This window comes from Phascolarctos cinereus, unplaced genomic scaffold (assembly GCF_003287225.1).
Source record: "Phascolarctos cinereus isolate Bilbo 61053 unplaced genomic scaffold, phaCin_HiC Scaffold_9;HRSCAF=440, whole genome shotgun sequence".
Lineage (NCBI taxonomy): Eukaryota > Metazoa > Chordata > Mammalia > Diprotodontia > Phascolarctidae > Phascolarctos > Phascolarctos cinereus.
This window is the reverse complement of record NW_027556402.1, coordinates 204,128,193-204,152,875: the sequence shown is the minus strand read 5'-3', so window position 1 is coordinate 204,152,875 and position 24,683 is coordinate 204,128,193. Positions and strand designations below refer to the sequence as shown.

Sequence of the window (24,683 nt, the reverse complement as noted above, 5' to 3'; positions counted from 1 at the left end):
TATCAGATTGTGCACCATCTTGGGGAGGGTGGTGGGGAGGAAGGGGGAGAAAAATTTTAAACTCAAAAGCATATGGAAGTGTTTGTTGATAAATCAAAATAAATTAATCTTAAAAAAAAGAAAAAGAGTTGGAGTTAAGACATGCAGATTTCAGCTTAATCAAGAAAAAAATTATTAACAGTTACAACTGTTCATCAGTAGAATAAACTACTTCTGGAGCCAGAGAGTTTCTCATCACTGAATGTTTTTAAGTAGAGGATACAAGTCAAGAATACTGTAGAAGGAAATTTTTTGTGATTGCTTCCAGGGCTAAGATTCTATGACACTACTTACAGTCTATACTCCAGCCCCACCAGACTACTCAAATATTTATAAGGTCATTCTGCCATGTCATGGGGTTGAGCATTTACACCATCCACCTATGCCTTGCTCTGCCCACTCCCCTCCCCAATCTCCATCTATTGAAATCTTTCTCATCCTTTAAGGAATGGTTCTGGTCTTAGAACTTTTAAGGGTTGGGTTCACACGATGAAATCATTAGGAAGCAATCTGACATGCCCAGGAGAGGGCTGAAATAAGCTGCCATATTAATTGTCAGGACTATTAGTCATCCATAATAATTCTATGGATCTTCCAACTGAAGTTGGAAGACTGAAGTTGAGGAAGATTCAAACTAGCTATTCCATGCTCTCCTATAACCATACTGCTTGATCTGTGGCTATTTCCTCTACTACTTCCTTCATCCTACAACCCCTTTTGTGTCAAAAAGCACCCAAAAAGCCCATGGAGCAGTGGAGTAACAAAGGCTCCCAACTCCTTGACTGTGGCTTCAGAAAACTTGTGGCTTCCAAGCGATACCCATGAAGCCTTAACCAACCCGACTTTTGCCTTTTCTGTAGAGTTCCTCTCAACTGTTTAAAAACTGTCTATTGTAAATTTCAATGTTCAACTTACGAATGAGGTCATGAAAAACTGTATATCTTGTGTCATTTGGTGGAATTGAGTATTTTCCATTAACTATCCGAAGTTTTGCTCCATCTTCAAAAGGATGTTGCCTGAAGCACAACAGGTATAGGATACAGCCCAAGGCCTATTGAAAAATTAGTGGAAACAGAAGATCACTAGTGCACAGAAGCTAAAATACAATTAGTAAACTAGACCTATTCAAATATCAGTCTGGAAAACAAGTGTGAATTTTTTCTGACTACTCTAGCACATAATACCTCTCTTCACCCACTCCTTTCAGGTAACCTTTCTAAGTGGTAATCACTATTCAATAAAATACTTTTCTTTTGAGTTAGGGTCAAATGTAACTAATTATAAACATAAACCTAATGTGCCTACCAAAGCACAAAGGCAGTTAGGAAAGTTGCTAATTTAACTACTCAAAAATCTAAGCCTGTCAAGTTTCTGTACTCCTCTGACAAGAGCCCAGGAGAGTAGGGATTGTTTCCACCTTACTAAGGAGGAAATGGAAACTCACAAGTTCAACAACTTGCCAATGCCCAAAGATCTAATGTCATACAAAGCTAAAATTCAGACCTGGAGCTCTGTGACTCCAGGCCCAGAGCTATTTCCACTATATCTTAGTGTCTCTTGGAATTTAAAAACGGCAGGCAAATTACATGGGCTTTCTTCTGATGATAAAATACAAACCTCCTCTCTAGTCAAGAGTTCTAAACTTCCAAAGTTGAAAGTAACTGAGCTTGACACAATATCTGGACATTTTCTGCTTGAAGACTACCTTTTGTTCATAATATAGATGGAACCTTAGGGAACAGAGAGATGCTGGACCATATTCTGATGACAGTTACTCTTGAAATGTAAGAATGACTTTCCTATGTTTCTATCTTTAAGGTACATGGTTATGGCACTGGATAATTTACTTTACCATGATCATGGTTCTCAAAGTTAAAATCATAAAAAAGACAAAGTCATGCGTATACGGTAACAGAAACTGTCATCAGAACACTGGAGCACATCTCTTTCTTCCACAAGCTTTCTTATATATAAAACTGAGCAAAGAGCTAAACTGATCAAGGCTTGACCTAAGTAAGACTGTATTCCAAAAGAAGCAGCTGTAGAAAGAACATTTTTGCTGAAAAGCTTAGTGAGTCTCCAAGCTGGTAGAGGCCCTTGTCACAGATGCTAATTGCAGCCAAACAATTAGCTCTAACACAAGGGATACTGACAATTTTTAAGAAATAGAACTGAAATCCAACCACACCTGTACAAAAATGATGAAAAGAAGCATCATTACAACTCCTTGTCTTGACCCAGTGGACTGGAAGAATGCTATGAAATCTGTACTTTCAAATGATTTTTTTTCATTAAAATTCAGCATTTAAAGAGAGAATGCGTACATGTGTATATACGTGCATTTATATATGTATTAATATATTATGTTACACAGAAATTAGAAACAAGGCCAAATTCCATTTCTGCTGATGGCCCTACAATCTCCTGGAATCCAAATTATTATTTGTGGAACATTCCAATGTTCAAAACTTATGATGGCCTATGATTCTTAAGGATCTGTCTGGTGATGCTGCCAAAATGTGGCCTGGCCATAACCAGTTAATGATCTCCTACCAATCAGAGACAGCAGATCCTAAAGATGAAAGAAGAACCGCAGGACTCGGGGATACAACCCCAAATCTCATCCTCACTTGTGTACTCACACGGACATAAGGAAACATGCAGCTGCTTTATAACAACTCAAATGTCATGGGAACACAAACATCAAAATTATTCTAGTGCTGCCTTCTAGGCACCCATTCAAATGAAGGAACAGCAGTTCTTACCCAAATATCCTGCTTTTCACCAATTGGAAAGTTCGAGTATAAGTCTATTATTTCTGGTGTCCTGTACATTGGTGTTGTATTCCTTGTGATCTATGGACAAATTCAAACATTTCATTCTCTACAGGCAAAATTACACAAAAAATAACATCTTAATTTCTAAAAAATGACCCTAACAAAATGAAAGAGTCCTTAGCCTAGGGAGTTTCTCATTTTCCAATTAGTCCAGACCTTTCTTTGTTCATGTTCAGGCTTGTACTATTATTTTTCACTATAGGGTCATCAATCTTTACAATCATTCATTTTATTTCTACTAAGTTTATAATAAAAATAAACACCAAGGCAAATTACATAAACAGTCAAGTACTCTTCTGTTTGAACGTGCATCTATGAATCTCAGGCCTAGACTGCTGCCAGTAAGTACACTGGGGCTGCTTCCGTTACTCCTAACAAGAAGATGGTAAGAATGCCATCACTTTACAAATGAAGAATCTGAGGCTTGCAGAGGTGCAATACTTTGCCCAGAGTCACAAAGCTGACAGGTATCCGAGTCCAAACTGGAGTCCAGGCTCCTGCCTCTTCCTGGAGCCCAGGCTCCCGCCTCCCAAACCAGCAATCTTCTACTCTACCTCAGTGTCTTTATTGGAACAGGGGGCAGTTGAAAACGTGCAACTACCAAACTCTCAAAGCTGGAGCAGAGCACAACTTCCCACTGACCAAATTTGGGCTTTACTTTATTAACGTGGCTTTAAGTATAAACTACGGGTGTGTAAGGGAAAAGATAATGAATGAAACCTAGAAGCAAGCCAAAATATGTATTTTTGGCAATTCATTAAAGGCACCTACCTCAAATAAATTAAAATTAACATTTATTAAATTACTACTAATAAGTATAATAAAACCTTATTAACTTTAATGTTCCTCAGAATGGGAAGAGGATTCAGGTTGCAGTACACGCTCTACAAAGAAAAGTTTTATAGCAATGGTGTTCTACTTTAAAATATGTAAGAGAATAACATGTCTTCAAATTTTTGTTGTTCAGTCATTTCAGTCATGTCTGACTCTCATGACCTCCTCATTTGGAGTTTTCTTGGCAAAGATACTGGAGGGATTTGCCACTTCCTTCTCCAGACCACTTTACAGATGAGGAAACTGAGGTAAAAAGGGTTAAGTGACTTGCCCAAGGTCACACAGATAGTAAGTGTCTGAGGACACATGTGAACTCAGGTCTTCCTGACTCCAGGCCTAGCACTCTATCCACTGAACACCTAGCTGTCTTCAAATACTTTCAGGTATATTTCGCTTTTTGGGTCACTTAAGTTCTAAAAGCCTGCTTCCTTACCTAAAAACACTATGGTAATAAAGCATGTACTACCTACCCTCCTAAGAATGCTGTGGGGATTAAATGAGCAATGCATGTAAAGTGCATTTAAACATTCAAGAATTGTCAGATTTTGTAGTTTGTGGTTTGGGACCATCCAGACCATATCATATCACTGACAGAAAATATAAGATCCAACTGTGTTTGCTCTGTTATTCAGTAGTTCTGAAAAACCATTTGACTGAATAGAACAAAATAAAGCCTTCAATAATAATGGTTGTTTTAGGAGGTAAAATTTGCTCTCATTATATGTACACCCTACATGTTAGGGTACTTATCTCAGATCTCTCAAGTATTAGAACAGTTTTAGATCTCAAAGAACAGGAAAAACAGCCACATACACTGCTAATCCAATTACTGGGAATATTAATAGCATCCCCCCCCCAAAAAAAGGAAACAGACTTCTCCCTCACTACCACCTGCAAGAGATAACATGCAAACAGTACATACAAACAAGATATATACAAGGTAAATTGGAGATAACAGAAAGAACGTATTGAGAATTATGTATTAGATCGTCTCAACAATACAAGGATCCCACACAATTTCAAAGGACCCATGATGAAAAATGCTATCTAATTCCTGCGAAAGAACTGATAAAGTCTGAGTGCAGATCAAAGCATGCTTTTTCTACTTTTAAAAATTTTCAGAGGCAGCTAGGTGGCGCAGTGGATAGAGCACCGGCCCTGAAATCAGGAGTACCTGAGTTCAAATCTGGCCTCAGACCAAACACCTGACACTTACTAGCTGTGTGACCCTGGGCAAGTCACTTAACCCCAGTTGCCTTAAAAAAAAATTTTCTTAGGATTGGGTTTTTTTGGGGGGGTCTGTGTTTTCTTTCACAACATGACTAATATGGAAATATATTTTGCATAACTATGTATAACCTATATCAAATTACTTGCCTTCTCAATGGGAGGGGTGAGAATTTGAAACTCAAAATTTTTTAAAATGAATGTTTAAACATTTGTATATGTAACTGGGGGAAAAAAACGCAAAAAAAAAATGGTACAAACCTGTTTAGTCAAGCAAAACAGATCCCCACATTAGGCATCTCCCAAAAAAAAGTCTCAATCTGCACTGAGTCCACTGCCTCTCTGTGGAAATGGGTGGCAGCCTATTTCATCATGAGTCCCTCTGGACTCCACTGCCTTTCTGTCCTTATTCCCGGGCCCTTTGCCTCTCTTACTGAACCCAGAGAACAAATTAGCTTTTGTGACTTATAGTACAAGAAAACCGCCAAATCTTTCTCAAACTGCTTGCTAGCCATACTTCCCCCTTCTTAAGCCAATTTTCTGAACCCAAGTTTAAAGCTTTCCATTTATCACTATTAAATTTTATTTGATTCACTTCAGTTTAATGTTCTAACCTGTCAAGACCTTTTTGGATCTTGACTCTGTCATCCAACATGTGAACTCTCCCTCTTAGCTTTGGATCATCTACAAATCTATTAATTAAGTCACCTATGCCTTTCTCTACATCACTGATAAAGCTGTTTAACAGCACAGACCCAGCACAGGTCCCCGAGGCAGTCTACTGGTCTTTCTCCCACACAGACATCAAACAATTAATGACTACTATTCAGTCGACTAGTTCCAAATTCATTTAATTTTAATAGTATGAAAGACTGCATCAAATGGTTTGCTAAAATCCAGTTAAACCATATCTTCAGCTTTCTCCTTATCTACCAGTTTAGTAACACTGTCAAAACAGTAAATAAGTTTAGTTTAGCATGATCTGTTCTTAATGAAGACTGGCTAGCTCTCTGTTATCAGAGTTTCCCTTTCTAGACATTCACAATCATAGGCTAGATTTGTTAAAATGGCAGCCCTATAATTCTGCAGTCATATTTGGGTTAATTCCATACGAAATTGTTTAAATCACTGTTTGGGTAGAATGGGCAATTAAGGCAATAAGAAACTATCACAAATTTTTTTTTACATGCAACCTTTCTTCCTCTATTTGTCAATGGACCAATATTTAAGATTCCATTATAATTTCTTACCTCTTCTTCAACCATTGCTCTCTTCTGAGCAGTCCAGCTGTAGTCAGGATAATGTGACACAGTTGTAGCACTGCCAAAATCACACAGTTTAATTGTTCCTTGGTTACTAATCAGCATGTTTTCAACCTGTAAATTTTTATAAATATCTTAAGTACTTATGAAATTGGAACATGATAAATTATAACTCAGAAAATGTAAATTAAATTAAATCATACCAACTTTTAAAATAATTGTGCTATACTGCTGACATCTGGGAAGCCACCTTTGCCTCATTCCCTTCAGAGAGCCATACTCTAGGCCTAGTTGCTGACCAAGAGCACATCTACAGAAGAATAGTAACAGCTAACGTTTATAGAAAAATCCGGAAAGCCACTGACAGACAATCTGGTCTGAAGCTGAAACAGCTCTGCCACCCCAAGGTGGTGTATGTGAACAAGGGGGAGGCCTGGTCACACACAGGAGAACTACAAGCTGTGCAGCTATCGGGTGGGACATGAAACTAAATGTTGCCATGGCAGAGAAAAGAGTCAAGAGGGAAAAGAAGGCAATACGCTGGATCTCTGGAATTTCACTTCTTTCAACCAAGAGGAAAAGCTTGGTCAAAATGTCAAACGGACCTTAGTTTTTGAAAACAGATAATCTAGAGCGACTCTATAATGACACTAAAAATTTTCCTCTCCCTAAAATAAGAGGTGCTTCTTCCCGAATTTTTAGATATGCTCTCCCTCCAAAATAAATCTCCTTTCTTCCAGAAGCATACCTGAAGTCAGAGAAAAAAAAACTATCTCAGTTCTGAACTCTTAGAAATTTCATCATGATCCCTCTCCAGTGCGGGAGAACATGATGATGCACTGAGAATGCAAGAGTAAAAAACAGTCCTTGGGGGACATTAGGAAGGAAGGGGACATTAGGAAGGAAGGGGACATTAGGAAGGAAGGAGAACTTTTCCCCGCAAATGGTGGCCTCTAGGACAAAGCAAAAGGTGAACAAACCTAAACTACCTGAAGGCTTAGCTATGCTGAGTAAGAAGAGAAGGAAAAGAAGGGAAGACCTGATACTATTTCTTTATGCTCTGTAAGGAAAGAAAAGACAGGAGAAAACTGGGACAAAGATACAACTCCACCTATGCGTCCTGGAGGAAATGCCCCAGATGTATGGAATAAAGGGTCTGAGGTGATATAGGAAACAGCCACACCTGACCACCACACAAAACATTAAGATTTAGAGGAATGTGAGATACAATTCAGTAAAATGCATCTAAGATCTCTCCAATATGGCTCTTCCTAAAATACTCTCACTCCATTTTAAAGAGGTCAAAAAGCCTAAGGTGGCAGTCAACAAATATTATTTGGGAAATGACAATATAGTACATTTACTGCTGTTCCTTTAGTCAGCAGTGACACCTATCATGAACTCCAGAGAGGTACACAAAAAAAATTAAACACAGAATGTAAACATACTTCAGATTCTAGTTAAAATGTACAAATAAAATTTTTTTCAATTAGCCTCCAATACCTGAATTTAAAGTCTTTTGTACCTTCTTCACAACAAAAATACTATCAGACTAAGAAGTACAAAAACATGAGAGAAACTTGGTCACATTTTGTACACGCCAGGCCCATTTAAAGACAAAATCTCTTTCAAAAAAAAGTATTCAGAGGACGCAGAGTACAGGCCTCTATAAAGGCAAATGTAGGCCTGCTTCCAGGTTCCTCTCATGGAGTACACAGCAATATGGTCCCCAGTTTCCCTTGCCACCAAACAGGTTACAGTATCGCCTAAACAGTCTTCCTGGTCCACTAAGCAGAGACCCACCAGTTTGCCATTCTAAATAAAGCATTTCTGTTTAGAACTGTCTAAAGTGACTGATGGCCTGAGCATTCATTTAAAGAGACCAAAAGAAAATAGACAAGTGGAGAATGAGTGCTTGCTGGTAAAGAGGTGAATAAGAATAAAGTGTTAGCAGAGACAGCTGGAGTGATGGCACATAGCGGTTTAAATGACTTGGAGTTTTGAGATGATACAGAGGACAATGGTGCTCGTAAGGAATACGCTGAATGTGGAATGGACTCCTTGGTTCTAAAATAGCAAAAAGCTAAAAACAAAGTATATCAGTACATAGTAAGGCAAACAGAGAAGCTGGAGAGAGCTGAAGACCAGGAAATTATCTAAAACCCCAGCAGGAAAAAGAGAAGCCTGAAGAAACAAAAGGACCCTCGGTAGGCAGGTATCCAGCCTATCTCCCAGCCTCAGCAGAAAACTGCCTGCTCCAACCAAGAAGAAAGCAGATGGGAAAGAATTTCAAAGAAAGCAAAGAACAGCAGCTCAAAGAACAGACAGGAAACTGAAGAACAGGAATGAATGATAAACTACTGATCTATCAGCAAGCATTTGTTAAGTGCTTTCTATGTTCCAGTCATTGTGCTGGGCACTGGGAATATCAATACAAGGACTGAAAAGATCCCTCCTCCCAAGGAGCTTACAGACTATAGCAGGGTGAACTGAGAAGTGGCTCCAGAGCCAGCAAGATGAGGGTTCAAGTTCCCCCTTTTACCCTGGGCAAAGCAGGTCTCTCAGCAGGGCAACAGGCAGCTCTCTTCAACTAGAAGTGGAAGAGATGGGGCCACGCTGCACTGACACAGGTTCCTCATCCAGGAATTCTCACTACCCATGAAATCACAGGTACATTCGCTAGCCCTATGAACTATAAATGTAGGGCAGGAATATTTAATGCAGACACAAATAATCCCATGTTTCTCATAAGCCCCAAAAGAATTTACTGCTTTATTATTGTACAATATAATTATGGAAGTTTATAAATTATGACCCAGAACAATCAAGAAAAGTTTGTATTATATTCAAAAGAGCCACTGAAGAATGAAGACAGGAAGCACGTAATATATTTTAGGAATATATTAAAATTGGCTAAAAACTAAATTAATTTCAGAATTGTAAAGGATAAGCTTCAGTTATCTGGCAAATTTATTTCTGTGCAATCCTTCATTTTTCAATGCCTTGAAGATGAACAAAGCATCACTAAAAACATTTAACCTTTTTGTAAAAAACCACAGAGAAAGAAGAATCTCCCTTGATAACAATCTTCAGCATCACCGATTTTTGAATGCTGTATGTACCTTGAGATCCCGATGGATTATAGGGGGCTTCTGTTTATGCATATGTTGTACTGCTCTGCATGTCTGATAAAATATCTTCAAAACCGTGTCACAGGAGAGAGGGCCTTTGGATTCAACTTTCTTTAAGAATTCCACCAGCTGCCCTATTATAAAAGACAGTCAATTTAATTTACATCACTATGCAAATGGGAATCCCACATAGCATTTCCTAGAAAATGAAGATGTCAGATATAACTTACTGCCTCCCTTTTTATTTTACAGCCCTACAAGTTCTATCTAGTCACTTCTAACTTCAATATGTATTTAAGTGCCTACTACTACACAGGCAATAACAAAGCTAAGCACTAGGGGAAATACAAAGATTTAATAAGATGTGATCCCTGCCCTCATGGAGCTCACAATCTAGTCTATGAGAGTACTGCAAATATATACATACACATATATATGCATATAAAACTAATATAAAATCATCTTTAAGTATACTAGTGAGTCACAAACCAAGTATGATGTGAGGCATATGGAAAAAGAAGGAACAATAATACCTGTAGGAGTCAGGGGAAGTTTACTCTTAAAAAGAGTACTTAAAAAGGAAAAGAGCATAGAGAATAACGTAAGCAAGACATGGAAGTGAAACAGCACTGGACATGTAGAAGGGCAGAATTTGCCTCTGAATATTTTTTTAAACATAGCTCATCTATACCCTCTAGCAATACACTGATCTCTATCTAGCTATATAATCTATCTACATAAGCTACGTTAGGTCTATGCCCTATAGCTAAGCCTACAACCTTAGGCAAATCACACAACCTGGCCTAGTTTCAGATAATAATATGGACTGTCTATATAATAGATGCATTAGATCAATGCCCTACAGCTAAGTGTACAGCCATGGGCAAATCACAACCTCTCAGCTTCAGCTTCCTCATCTACAAATGTGGCAGCAGAAGCAGCTGATCTCTACTCTTTCCTGGGTTTCAGTTTCAACGAGGTTAAGATACAACATGTCAAGCATAAGTTCATTAAAAGAGAATTCTATCAGTGAACTAAAAAATCACCACAATTAAACTGGCTAAAAATGTTTTCTGTATCTTATAGTTTTCAGAATGCTAAAAATGATCTCCCATGAGTACTTATAAAAGCAGAAAGTCAGTTTTGCTTTCCTAGTGCAACAGTCCTAGGTAAATAAAAAGCAAGCAACTTCTTGAGCACCTGCTATGTGTAAGCCCTACTAAGTGTAGCAATCTGCGAAGATACAGTTGGTACCAGAAATTCAGTAATCTAGTTGAGGCAATACTGTATTGTCTAGTGGAAAGAGAAAAGATACCAAGATCTGAATTTGAGTTCCAGTACAAGCACTTCCTGGTTGTAAGCTACAATGAAGTCACTTAATTGCACTGAATCTTTTTAATTATCTTTAGGCAATTGGGGTTAAGTGACTTGCCCAGGATCACACAGCTAGTAAGTGTCAAATGTTTGGTCTGAGGCCACATTTAAACTCAGGTCCTCCTCTACTTCAGGGCCAGCGCTCTATCTGCTGCACCACCTAGCTGCGCTAATTGCACTGAATCTTAAGCTACTATCTATAAAATGAAGAAAATACTACTTATACCACTTATGTGGAAGCAACCAAGATAACATAAATGTAAGCACTTTGCAAAAGTGCTAGTCATGAAGTCAGCAGGCTAGACAACTAGTGTCTTTAATTCCATGAAAGCATAGCTATATTCTAGGCTGATGGGAAAAAAATCACAGTTCTCTAAAAAAAAAGGGGGGGTTCTAGAATAATGCTGATATCACACTTCCTTTTCCTTTTCCCTTCCTTCCCCCTCCCCCACACACTCTAGGGGTCTAATAGTCAGCTAAATGTCTAACTTCACTTTTAAGTGCATCCCTCTCTGAACACTTTCAAATGTGACTGATTTTAAAAGGGCTGTTTTTATGAATTTGGTTGTTAGAAAGGTCGGGTGGTAGGAACAGATGAGACTGTGAAGAAAACAACTCGAGAGGTCTTTAGTTAGTCCTTCATTCTGCCTTCTGTAGGACCAAACCATCCACAAACATTAAGCATCTATCATATGCCAAGAATATAAAGATAAATATGAAAGTCTCTGCCCCCATATACATATATATGTATGTATGCGTGTGTGTGTGTGTGTGTGTGTGTGTGTGTGTGTGTGTGTGTGTGTGTAGACACAACATACATAATATCACAGAAGGCAACAGGATGGTAAGGGAGACACTTATAGCTCAGGTCATCAGGAAATGCCTCATGTAGAAGGGGTTGTTTCCACTGAAATTCGAAGGAAATTCAGAATTCTGAGGCACAAAGGTAAGAAGAGAGTTCATTCCAGACACAGAGAACAACTTATGCAAAGAAATGGAAATGGAAGATGGAATGTCAGGTGTGAGGAACACCAAAATGGCCAGGTCAGCTGAATGGTAGAGCTCACAAAGGGAAGAAATATGCAGTAAGCCTGCGAAAATAGCATGAAGCAAGACTGTGAAGGGTCTTAAATGCCAAACAAAGGAGTTTGTACCTTAGAGATAAAAAGGAGTTACTAGAATTTACTGAGCAGAAGAGTGACATGGTCAAAGTTTACTTTAGAACATCACTCAGGCAGTTAGTCATGTGGAGGATAGATTGGAGGAGGGAGGAAGGGAAAGAGGGTGGTAGGAAGAAAGGACAGGGCATTTATATAAGGCTTATTATATGCCAGATACCACACTAAATACTTTACAAATATTATCTCATTTGAGGCTCATAACAACCCTGAGGTTGGTGCTGAGAGATAGAGACTATTACCCCCATTTTACAGATAAGGAAACTGAGGTGAAATGGCTTGCCCAGGATCAAGCAGCTAGTAAGTGCCAGAGCCTGGATTTGAGCTCACGTCTTCTGACCCCACACTCTAGTCACTGCCCCACCAGCTGCCTCATAGAGGGGAAAAAGGAGACGGGAAAGACTTGAGGCATGGAGATGAATTAGGAAGCTACCGAAATATCTCAGGCAAGAAATAATTAGGACCTGAACTAGAGTGTCCGCCATTTGAGTGGGGAGAAATGGATAGATTCGATTTCCAGAAAAGCACATAAACATTTCACTATGAAAATCAGGCACAGGTATATACATATATCAGAGCCAGAATAGTATAGTGGGAAGAGTAGTCACAGGACTACATTCTAATACCATTTATAATACTGAATAACGATATAATAAAGTACTTAGCCCCTCCTAAGGCTCATTTTTCCCATCTACAAAATAGATATAATAACAATTTCACAACCAACTTCACAGTGTTATAAGAAAGGACATTATAAAAATGAGTTGTGATTATTAGCACCAAGGTGGAAAGAGCTATAAGGGCAGCTAGGTGGCACAGTGGATAGAGTGCTGGGCCTGAAGTCAGGAAGACGACTCTTCATGAATTCAAATCCATCCTCACACACTTACTAGCTATGTAACCACAGGCAAGTCATTTAACACTATTTGCCTCAGTTTTCTCAACAATAAAAATGAGCTAGAGAAGGAAATGGCAAACCATTCAGTATCTTTACCAAGAAAACTTCAAATGGGGTCACAAAGAGTCAGGACAGAAACAACTGTACAGCTGCAGAAAAAGTGTCAAAGAGAGTTTTAGTCCCTCCTGGGCCTCCCACTTTCCCTCTACCACCAGCCCTACCCAAACACATATACTTTTGTCCATATTTAAGTCCTCCAGCAAGAGAATGTGCCCAAACTATCATACACATCATCACTTCATAAACATTCACAACTCTGGCCCACTCCACCCCGATCAATCACATTCCTCAGGGACAAATCATCAAATATTGACCTTCAGGGTTCCAGGACAGTGCTAATGGTTCACACAGCCCCTGACTTGCCACCTTTTTGTTTTACCTCCACAATGCAGCCCACGAGCTTCCTAAGGTCAGGCACAATACCTTAACATAATACCTCACAATTCTATAGGCTGCATGGGTCACATATCTCATCCTCTGCAACCCCAAAGCACCTAATGAACTATATACTGCTGAGGCCCAAAAAAGGTGCTCAAGAAACGCTTAATTAGGGGGCAGCTAGGTGGCGCAGTGGACAGAGCACTGGCCCTGGATTCAGGAGGACCTGAGTTCAAATCCGGCCTCAGACACATAACACTTACTAGCTGTGTGACCCTGGTCAAGTCATTTAACCCCACTGCCTAACCAAAAAAAAAAAAAAAGAAAAGAAAAGAAACATTTAATTAAATGTTTAAAGCATTATTTGTGGAAACCATTTCACAAAAAGTAAACAATGAACACTGAGAAGCCAAGAAAAGAAAATCCCAGTGAGAAGAGAGGGTTGGTAGGGTAAATTCTCTCATTAACCAAGAAGTAAATTAAATACACTAACTCTGGAAAGAGTCACGTTTCCATACACTCTCTGTAATAACTGCATACCGATGAAGAGTATCTCTTTTGGTAGACAGTGGAGTCTAGGTTCAAACCAGACTTGCCTTTTCATACTTAAGCATTTTGTAAGACGAGCTGGTTGGCACTAATAATGCTCACATGTATTTTACAACTACAAAAAAAAAAAAGGAATCACAAACACAGAAGAGGAAAATCTTACCTCTGCAGAGCTCAGTGAGCAGAAGAAACTCAGCTTGTCCAGTATCTGATTCTTCTTTTCCTATTGATGCAGCAGAGCAGAACTGGACAATGTTAGGATGTCCAGAAAGTTTTTTCTGAAGTCAATTTGTTAAAGAGGAAATATATAGACATGCCTACAAATCTGTACCCACAATCCAAAAAAGTTTTTTTAGACAAAAACATACTTCAATATAGATGTGCCCATGAGTGCTATGACTATCATTTTAACAGAAAGAGAAAAATGGGGAAAAGGAAGCAGGAAGCCCAAGACATAGAAGGGTAAAAGAAAAAAGAGGAAAAAAATGAGTACTCAATCATCTGTGATCATCACCTTCAATTAAATTAATATTTTGTTAACTATCATTAGGGCTAAAATAGCCCCAGCAGACACCAAAGAGTAGGTGAGGATGCTAACTATGAAGAAGACAGGCACAGTTGTTAGGCAGGTTATAATGCAGTCCACACACAACAGTTAAATCCAAAGCCAAGACATAATACGCAAAATTATGCATAGCTCAGATCAAATGCCTTATCCATAAAATCTTCCCTTTCTCCAAGTAAGCAGTGATCTCTCCCACCTTTGGGCCTCACATCACATTGCTTATTAGATATTTTGATTAACTATGACTCTTCCTGATTCCTCTAAACAGCTGTAAGCTCCATTGACAGCAGGGTCTATGTCTTATCTAAATTTTATGTCTCTTTCAGAGCCCTGGGTAAAGAGTGCTCTGCACAAAGTAGATGCTTTTTCTAGGGCTGTATCCCAATGAGATCATAAAAATGGGAAAAGGACCCACATGTACAAAAATATTTATAACAGCTCTTTTTGTGGTGGAAAAGAATTGAAAATTGAGGGAATGCCCATCAATTGGGGAATGGCTAAATGTAACGGAATACTATTGTTCCATAAGAAATGATGAGCAGGCAGACTTCAGAAAAATCTGGAAGGACTTGTATGGACTGATGCTGAGTGAAGTGAGCAGAACCAGGAGAACGTTGTACACAGTAACAGCCAAGTTGTGTGATGACTAACATTTAGACTTAGCCCTTCTCAGCAATGCAAGGATCTAAGACATCTCCAAAGGTCTCATGACAGAAAATGCTATCCACATCCAAAGAAAGAACTATGGAGTCTAAATGCAGATTGAAGCATACTATTTGCTATTTTTTTTCTTCTGTTTTGTTTTGTTTTCTCTTTCTTGTGGTTCTTCCTATTGGTTCTAATTCTTCCTTACAGTATCACTAATGTGAAAATACATTTAATAGGAATGTATACGTATAACCTATATCAGACTGCACACTGTCTTGGGAAGGGAGATGGGGAGGGAGGGGGAGAAAAATTCAAAACTCAAAAGCTTATGGAAGTGATTGTTGATAAATCAAAATAAATTAATTTTTTAAAAAAGTAGGTGCTTAACAAACATTTGTTTGGAGAATCAGGGTCAGATGTAGGACTGGAAGGGTCAATCCAACCCCCTCATTTTTTAAAGCAGGAAACTGAGGCTAGGTGAAGACATGTCCAAGATGTCCATTTTTCAAATGAGTATTTATTAGGCAACACAGAATCACAGGACCATAGATTTAGAGCCACTGGGAATCCTGGGGAATGATCTCGTCCAACCCTCTCATTTTACAGAAGAGGAAAAGATAAGCAAGTGGTAGAGATGGGATATGAACTCAGTTCCTCTGATTCCAACTCGAAGGCTTTTTCCAGTATACTACACTTTTCCACCTACTGTTGTGTGCAAGGCACTGTGCTCAGCACTAGGGATAAAAAACCAAAAAGGCAATAATACTTTATCTAGTCAGGTAAGACTTCATGGAAAAGAAGGGCTTTCAGCACTGCTTTGCAGGAAAGAGTAAGGACTATTTTTGGCAAATAAGGAATCCACAAAAGATGGCAAACAAGCCAGACAATGGTAAGCAAGCACATCAGGCCAAGCAGTACACAACAAAACAAATAAATTCTGAAGGAGAGAAGAGACATGAGAGGGGCACAAATGGTTTGCTTCGGGGAGCTGCCCCTACCTTAACTCTCTACCCGAAGACAGTATTCTGTCAGAAGCCAACTAGAGAGCCATCTTATACAGCTCACACATAATGCTGCTGTAGAGTAATGCTTCTCCAAGAGAAAGCAACCAAGCCTTTGGTACGCTCTGATCTCTGACAGAGCATCGGGTCATGGGCACTCAGGGATTATTAGTACCTAATGCTAAAGAAGAAGAAGGAAAGACAAGATACTTACAAGCCTGGTTTTAGCTGGCAAGTATTAACCATTATAACATCCAAAAAAGGTGCCAAGAGGACAGCCAGAGTATGACAGCTGCCTAGTAATACCATATATACATCAGTACAATAAAAAATATATATACCTGTCTTTTTTTAATTGAGAAAAAGATTATTTATAATGCTGCAAACTATTTTAACATGAATTTGGGTTTCAAATAAGGAAGAGAAATCCTCTTTTTCTATGGAACTACAGTCTAGAGGTCAAGTAGCATGTCTATTTAAAGTGAGCGGCCCAAGTAAAAGTAGGCCTGGCTGTAATTCCTCACTTAACTCAAGTTTTATGCCCCTTAAAAATATAAACGGATTTCACATTTAAAGTCTTCAGAAACAGGATACCATAAAACAAACTTCTTGAATGATTGCTTTGTTCTTTTCCTCTTCGTTGGACAGCAGCCTCTGTATCATAGAAGAATACAAAAAGAAAGGACAGATCTTTCTTCTTTGAGGTTTACATGTTTAACTTATATGTACAAATATGTAAATGTCTTATTAAGGAATAAACACCATTTACCTTAAGAATTACTCACCTCTTTTTAGATTATATACTTTTTGTTCTAACTAGACACAGATGATACTTGAAAACACACTTCTGCTGATTATGGGAAACAAAGAAAGGAAAAGAGTAAGGGATGGTGGGGCGGGGCGGGGATGGCTGGATAGAGAGGAACCTCTTTAAGTACTGCCTAGGATGCTACAAAGGGGACAAGGACCAAAACCAACAAAGAGGTGTTTTCAGTGACTACATTTAAATTTGTTGTTGTTCAGTCTTTTTTTTTAAAGTCAGTGTCCAACTCTTCATGACCCCATTTGGGGTTTTCCTGGCAGAGACACTGGAGCAGTTTGCCATTTCCTTCTCCAACTCATTTTACAGATGAGGAAACTGAGGTAAACAGGGTTAAATAACTTGCCCATGGGACAGCTAGGTGGCACAGTGGATAGAGCTCCAGTCTTGGACTCAGGAGGACCTGAGTTCAAGTCCGGCCTCAGACACTTGACACTTACCAGCTGTGTAACCCTGGGCAAGTCACTTAACCCCAACTGCCTCACCAAAAAATAAATACACAAATGAATGAATGAACGAATAAAATTTAGATGAATGACTTGCCCAGGGTAACACAGCCAGTAGTCTAAGGCCAGGTTTGAACTCACAAAGAGGAGTCTTCCTGACATCACTTAACCCTGCAGTCACTTAACCCTGTTTGCCTCAGTTTCCTCACCTGCGAAATCAGTTGGAGAAGGAAACAGCAAACCCCTCCAGTAACTCTGCCAAGAACACCCCAAATGGGATCAAGAAGAGTCAGATATGACTAAACAACAACATTTAAACTGCAGATGCCCAAACAAAAATTACAAAATGGGCTGGCTCCGTCATCCAGTTACCCATAAAATATACACATCTCCAGCAAACAGGAGGCTCCTCCCCAAATGGAAAATGCTTGGGTAGTATATAGCATATCAGGAAACTCTACGGCTAAAGCTAGGAGTACTTTAGAGATCAACTAGTCCAGCTCTTTCTTCTCACAGTTAGAGAGTACAGCTCAGAGTGGGAGCAAATGACTTGCCCTAAATCACAAAACTAGTTAGGGATAAAAATTTGAGCTTCCCAGCTTCTAGGCACAGACTCTTTCCACTCTCCTGCCCTGTGTCTGTTGAGGCCTTTTAGAAGAACAAGAGTCTGTTAGTGAGGAATTACAAATTTCCTTTTAGGGTCAAATTAAAACCAAAGAAGGAAAAGAACACAAAGGCTGGTTGCAATAACACTGAGTAACCTGGCCAAAGATCCTTCCCCAACGCCATGACACATCTGCCCCAAGGATGCTTTAAAAGAGATTAGCTTTCAGAGTCCACTCCAAGGCTATGCTGACAGCCACAGAAAAGGGAGAATAACTTCAAGTGCTGGACACATCAAGAAGAAGGGAAAAGAGAAATATCAGGTATTTTCTCATTTCCAGTTTGGGACTTCTTTCATTTGGGGAAATGCTTGTAAATATTCCAAAACAGCTTTCAATCCATTGTTTAATTTTCCAAATAACTGTTACCTTTAAAGCATAATCTTTGCCACTTCCAAGATCTTGAGCTTCATATACAAAAGCAAACCCACCTGAAAAATTAAAACAGAAGTGAAGTTAGATCTATGTTTTCAAGTAAGCTTCACTGCCTAAAATACCAGTAAAGGCAGCTTCTATTCAGCCACAGCTCTGCCACTTATGGATGAACCTGGTAACAAAATGAAACTGAACTAGTGGCAAGGGAAACCACCAACCACCAACGCATTGCAGTTTTATGCAGTATTTCAGGAAATTTAAAGAAAACCATTTTGTAGAAGCTTCTAGAACCACATTTGCACTTTATAAACAAACGTAAGGGGCAGCTAGGTGGTACAGTGGATAAAGCACCAGCCCTGGATTCAGGAGGACCTGAGTTCAAATCTGGTCTCAGACACATACTACTTACTAGCTGTGTGACCCTGGGCAAGTCACTTAACCCCACTGCCTCGCCTAAATAAATAAACAAATAAAATGAACATAATATATGAGATGAGCTCTGGCCTGATTGGAGAGTGGAGCCACGTCCTCCAAAATCTCCTCTAAGAGCACCCCAATTTATGTCTATAAACTATACATAGCTGTTTGCATGTTGTCTTCCTGATTAGACCATGAGCTCCTCGAAAGCAAGGACTGTGTGGCTTTTTGCCTTTCTTTACACTCCATGTTTAGCAAAATGCCTAGCAAACAGCCCGCCCTTAATAAATGCCATTTGACTGACACAGAAACCAGTAGGAGTTTGGGGCAGATAAAAGCACCATCCTGGGAAAAAAAAAAGGAAAAAAAACATACAAAAATTAAAATATAATAAAAATCTGAACTTTTGGCTCCACTAGGCTCCTTCCTTTTCCTCAATAATAAAACCACTGACTGATATCAGATGCTCTATACCAATGCAATGGTTGCTATAAATCATTGTGAACATTTGCTTTACTATTTTTCCCAAAATTCTCACTTTGTAATGAAATTCTATCACAATTTCTTTTTATAACTTATAAAATGCTTCCAACAAAACTGACATTTAATAAGAATTTGTTGATTGGCTTAAAAGGCACTTCAGCCCTACTGTCAAGCAAAGGCAACTTTACTGGTAGTGGATTGACAAGCACATTCACATCAGCCAACTTCGAAGAAGCAAAGCTCAGCCCTTTCATTTCTCCCGAAGTGATTCCCTATTCCAAACCTTCTCTCCTCCACTCAGGTCTCTTTCACCCTCTCTCCTTGCCTTTCCCTGATTTCTCCACTGAGCAGCTAACTTCAGGAAGCTTTTCCTGCTGTGCCAACTTCCTTGTGTTACCTATTTTGTATCTAGTGGTATTGACCTACTTCACCTTTAGGCTGTATTTTATGCACGTAATTCTTGTTCCCCTCATTAAAACATAAGGCCCTGGTGAGTACACATTGTTTCATTCTTTGTACTTGTATCACCAGCCCTAGCACAATGCAAGGCACATAAGTGCTTAATAAATTCTTACTGATTGACTGATGAAACTGAGGTGGTGATTATATGAGTAGAGAGAAGGTACTAGATGTAAGAGATATCGTGGAGGTAGAAATGTCAAGATCTGACAACTGTCTAGATGTGTGGAAGGAAGAAGAATAAGGATTCTGTGATGATACCAAAATTAAAAAAACAGACTGGAAGGATAGTGATGCCTTAAGCAAAAACAGGGAAGTCTATAAGAAGGAAGGGCTTGAAGGAAAGATAACTACGTTCAGTTTTGTTATGTATTGAATTTGAGATGTCTCTGGGAGATCCAGCCTGAAATGTCCAATAGACACTTGGTGACATGGGTGGGAGTGAGGCTCAATGGAGAGACAGAAGCTGGCCACATAAATTTGGGAGTCACCTGCACAGAAAAGATGGTTAAACCCGTGGAAGCAGAACAGCCAAGAGAGAGACAGAGACAGACAGAGACACAGACAGAGACAAAGAGAAACAGAGACAGAAAGAGAACACCACCCAGAGCAAAACCTGGGGCAACATCCACAGCTAGTGGGGCAGAACCTGGATAAGGAAACAAAGACAGGAGTCAAGGAGAGGGCTACAAGGAGAAGCAGGAGAGAATAAGGAAGGGGTGCAGGGAGACAGAATGGGCGACACTGTCAAATGCAGCAAACTGGTAAAGCAGGATAAGGACTACGAAAAGATCATCTGTTTGGGCAGGAAGGATACAGTGGTAACTGATGAGACAATTAGGTCAGAAATCAAACTGCTAAGAGTTTAGGATGGTACAGGTTATTGAAGGTTTAACAGGCTGTAGCAGACCTGGACATGTTTGAAGGCAGTAAAGACAGAACCAACAGACAGGGATAAGTTAAATATTAGAGAAAGATAAAAGATCATTGAGGTGGTAATCTTCTGAAGAAGATGGTAGCAGACATGCTGACCTTGGCAAGAAAAAGGGCTACCTTTTTGTCTGAGCCTGGGAAAAGGAAAAGAGAGTGGGAGATAATGTCAAGGGTTTTTTTGTTATTGTTTTTGTTTTCTGAGATAAAGAGAACTGGAGATGAGGAAGCTAACTTCAAATAGCCTCAATTTTCCCAGTAAAAGAAAAAGCATGGTCCTCAGCTGGAGAAGGAGCAGGCATGTGGTGGTATGGGAGACTTGAAGAAAGAGTTTCTAGGAACTGAGTCAGGGAATCAGTTAAGAAAGAATAAAAGAACTGCTGCAGTGAAGGCCCAACTGAGGTTGAACAACATGATTTTGTAATGTATCCAGTAAGTTCGATCATGACAGCTGTGTTCTGGTCTAGATTTTTTTTTTACAATGACCTCCTAATCGTTCTCCCTGTCTCAGTTCCCTCGCCATTCCAGTCCATTCTACCCACTGTTCCCAAAGTGATTTCCATAAACAAAGATCTGACCATGTCACTCCTCTACTCAATAAACTCCAGAGCCTCCCTAGGATAAGATGTAAACCCTGTTTAGCTTAGAAAGACTTTCCCAGCCCTGACCATGATCTGTCTTCCCAGCCTCCCTGAACTGGCCTTCTCTCTGTCCCTCAGTGGAACACTCCATTAGCCCCCTCCTTGCATTTGCACTACTCCTCTCACATATGTGGGATGTACTTTTTCCTCACCTTTACGCCTCTCCTTCAAAACACCATCTGATATGTGAAGCCTTTCTTCATCCCCCAATTATAAGCACCTTCATTCCCAAACTACCTCACATTTAACTAATCTGCATTCCTTTGTGTTTTCTCCTCTTTATATGTACTCTGCTATATGTATACATCTACTCTGCCCACCACCTCCCACTGGAACATAAGGTCTTTGAGAGGAGAGGTTCTTTCATGTTTTTTAATTTCATCCTCTGGGTCTAGCACTGTACACAGCACATAACAAGCAATTAATAATTACTTATTAATTGAATAAAAAAAGAATGCAGACAGGTTTAGCTATCCAGATAACAGAATTTTAAAACCAGGATTCTAAAATAAAACATTCAAAACACAAAATGGGAAGCAGAATAAGTATTGGTTCTAAAATACAAAGGATTACAGGTTATTCAAATTTTCTGAGCATTAGTTAACACAAAAATTATTTATAGATTTTCTTTTTTCTTTTTTTTTTAATAGGAGATTTTCAACATCCCAATCGGGAAGTTATCACAGAATCACAGAATTTCTGAGTTGGAATGGAACTCAGCAGCCATCTACTCCAACCTGCACCACCATCACCACTCCCCTCAAAAAAAAAAAAACAACAACACTACAACATATCCAGCAAAGTGATCTATCCACTGCCTGCGAGAAGAACCACAATGAGAGAGAACTCCCTACTACAGAAGAGAGTGCTTTGGGACAACTTATTCTTTGGTTGTTTTTCTTGGCATCAAACCTAAATCTGTCTCTCTGCATCTTTCATCCACTGCTCCTGGTTCTGCTCTGGGGCCTCACAGTACATGTCTCTATCCCCCTTCTATAAAAGAAATCTTTAAATATTTATCATGTCCCTCCTCCCTTTAGTATTCTCAAGGCTAAACATCCCCAGTTTCTTCAACTCATTCTCGTATGGCACAGACTTTTGGCCCTTCACCATTCTGATGGTCTTCTAGACACTTCCCAGTTTACTGATGTCCTTCTTAAATTGTGGTACCCAAAACAGAACAAAGTACTACAGATGTGCTCTGACCAAGGCAGACTACAGAGAAACTATCAACTCCTTACCCTGGAAGCTATCCTCAATGCTACTCCAATTGTCAATAATTGACTTTTTGGCTGTCATGTGACACTACTGACTCATACACAACCTGCTGCCCACTAAAACGCCAAGATCTCTTTCAAATATTCTGCTAACCACAGCTCCCCATCTCATATTTGTTTAGTCAATTTTTTAAGCTCAAGTATGACTTTATTCCTATTAATTGCATCCTATTAGATTTAGCTCACTGTGCTAGCTGAACAAGACCTTTCTGAATCATTATGTTGTCATCCAGTACACATTTGCAATTCCTCCCAGCTTTGTGTCATCATCAAATTTGATTAGGATACCACTTATGCCTTCTCCAAATCATTTATAAAAATGATAAAATAGCAAAGGACCAAGAACTGATCCCTGGAGCCTACACAAGAGACCTCCTTCCTTCCAAGAGGATACTAACATATTAATAAGTACTTTGAGTTCATTCAACTATTTTCCAATCTACTCAACCCTATTATTATGTAGCTACATTTCTCCATTACTCAAAAACAGCATTAAAAAAAATTGAAAAATATTTTGCTAAAGTAAAGGTAAATTACAGCTATAGCTTTTCTTTAATCTGACAATTGTGAAAAGGGGAAATAAAGCTAGGCTGGCATAGCCGGTTCTTGCTCAAACAATGGTGGTTCTTTGTGATCACCACTTCCTTTTCTAGATGTTAACTAACAACCTCTTTATTAAGAAATTCTAGACTCTTACCAGAAATCAAAACCCAACTCACTGGCCTGTAATTTGCAGATTTAATCCTCTTCCTTTCTTTGAAAATCAGGAGAATATTGGCCTTTCTCCAGTTCCACAGTATTTCTCCTGTTCTCCACAGTCTTTCAGGTATCACCCACAGATAGTAGCTTAGCAATCAAATCTGCCAATTTCCTTACCACTCAAAGATGTAGTTCATCTGGCCCAAGTGATTATCTGTTAGTCATTTTTTCTTTTTTTTCTAGTTCAAAGGGCATTTTTACAGTAGTTACCACTGATTCCAATTCACAGTTCCAGTCAGGAAATTCTTGCTCCTCTAAATGCTACATACAGCAAAGGGATCCCCAAACCCTGGATTTATAGGAGATACTTAGCAGATCTTGTAGACAAACTTAACAGTGCTCCAGATTGGCCACTGCCATCTGTCATGTACTGGAAAGAGCACTGGATTTGGAACCAAAAGATCTGGGTTCAAATCCTGACTCTGTTGCTATCTATGCAACCTTGTACAAGTCATTTAATTTCTCAGGCTTCATTTTTACCACTCATAAAATGGGTTTAATTGATCTCTACAATATCAATTAATTCTAAATCCTTGACCTATGACTTTACCCTGTTCTTCTGGTTTGCCAAGGTTCCCACTTAGGAGGTTGGTACAGCTATACTTACTCTCTGACTTAAAAGGAAAGGGAGTGGGGGGCACCTCAATCCTATTCCCCGATGGCAATTTCAAGGTCTCAGGAAAATTAAAAGTAGATTATCCTCAGAAAAGATACCTTTGAAGACTCCTCAGAACATAAGTCAGTGCTTTACTTATACAGCTTCCATAAAACATCATACAGCTAATTCTCATTTAAGCAGTAAAACCAAAAAAGAAATTTTAAAATGTAATGCATAACTTACCAAAAAAGGCTTCCCAGGGCTCACTGGGTCCCAGGTTCAGTTCTGACACAGGTTAGCTGTGTGACCCCTACATAAGGTAGACTTTCTAGGCCTCAGATTCTCCTCTCTAAAATGAAAGAGCTGGACTAGAGGACTTCTAAGGCCCCACTGGATCTGAAATTCTACAATTCAATGATCAGGTTATTATACTGACAGGTCTCATTAAAAAGTTTTAATAAAATAAAAATGTAATTGCTTTGGAAGGGAAAAAAATCAATGAAGAGTAGTATTATGTAATTCATTAACCTTTTCATGGCAAAAATTTACAGTACACTTCCCCCAATAATGCAATCTCTGAGAATTTTCTTTGCAATTAAAGAGCATGGATATCTTTTCACAAAAGAACTAAAGCAGGGAGACAGCAAAACTATTATTGTTGCATGACAAACAATTCTGCACCCTGATCATTAGCCACACAAAATTCTGAAAAGCTCACCTCCAGATCTGATAAAGACAAAATTATGGACCAAGTACTGGGAAAAAAAGATTCAACTCAATAATTCTTCAACCATTTATTTAGTGTATACTGAGGATAATACTGCTAAATACTGAT

General features: G+C 39.1%; 1 protein-coding gene across 1 annotated transcript in view; it reads right to left on the bottom strand.

Moving 5' to 3' along the window:
- GAK (cyclin G associated kinase) overlaps window positions 1-24,683 on the bottom strand; it is a 125,955-nt gene that overhangs the window by 87,416 nt on the left and 13,856 nt on the right. The window contains 7 exon segments of the mRNA XM_021005273.2: window positions 955-1,090; window positions 2,805-2,894; window positions 6,188-6,313; window positions 9,322-9,464; window positions 13,931-14,045; window positions 16,576-16,635; window positions 18,279-18,340. Of these exon segments, the coding sequence (XP_020860932.1) occupies window positions 955-1,090; window positions 2,805-2,894; window positions 6,188-6,313; window positions 9,322-9,464; window positions 13,931-14,045; window positions 16,576-16,635; window positions 18,279-18,340 (732 nt within the window).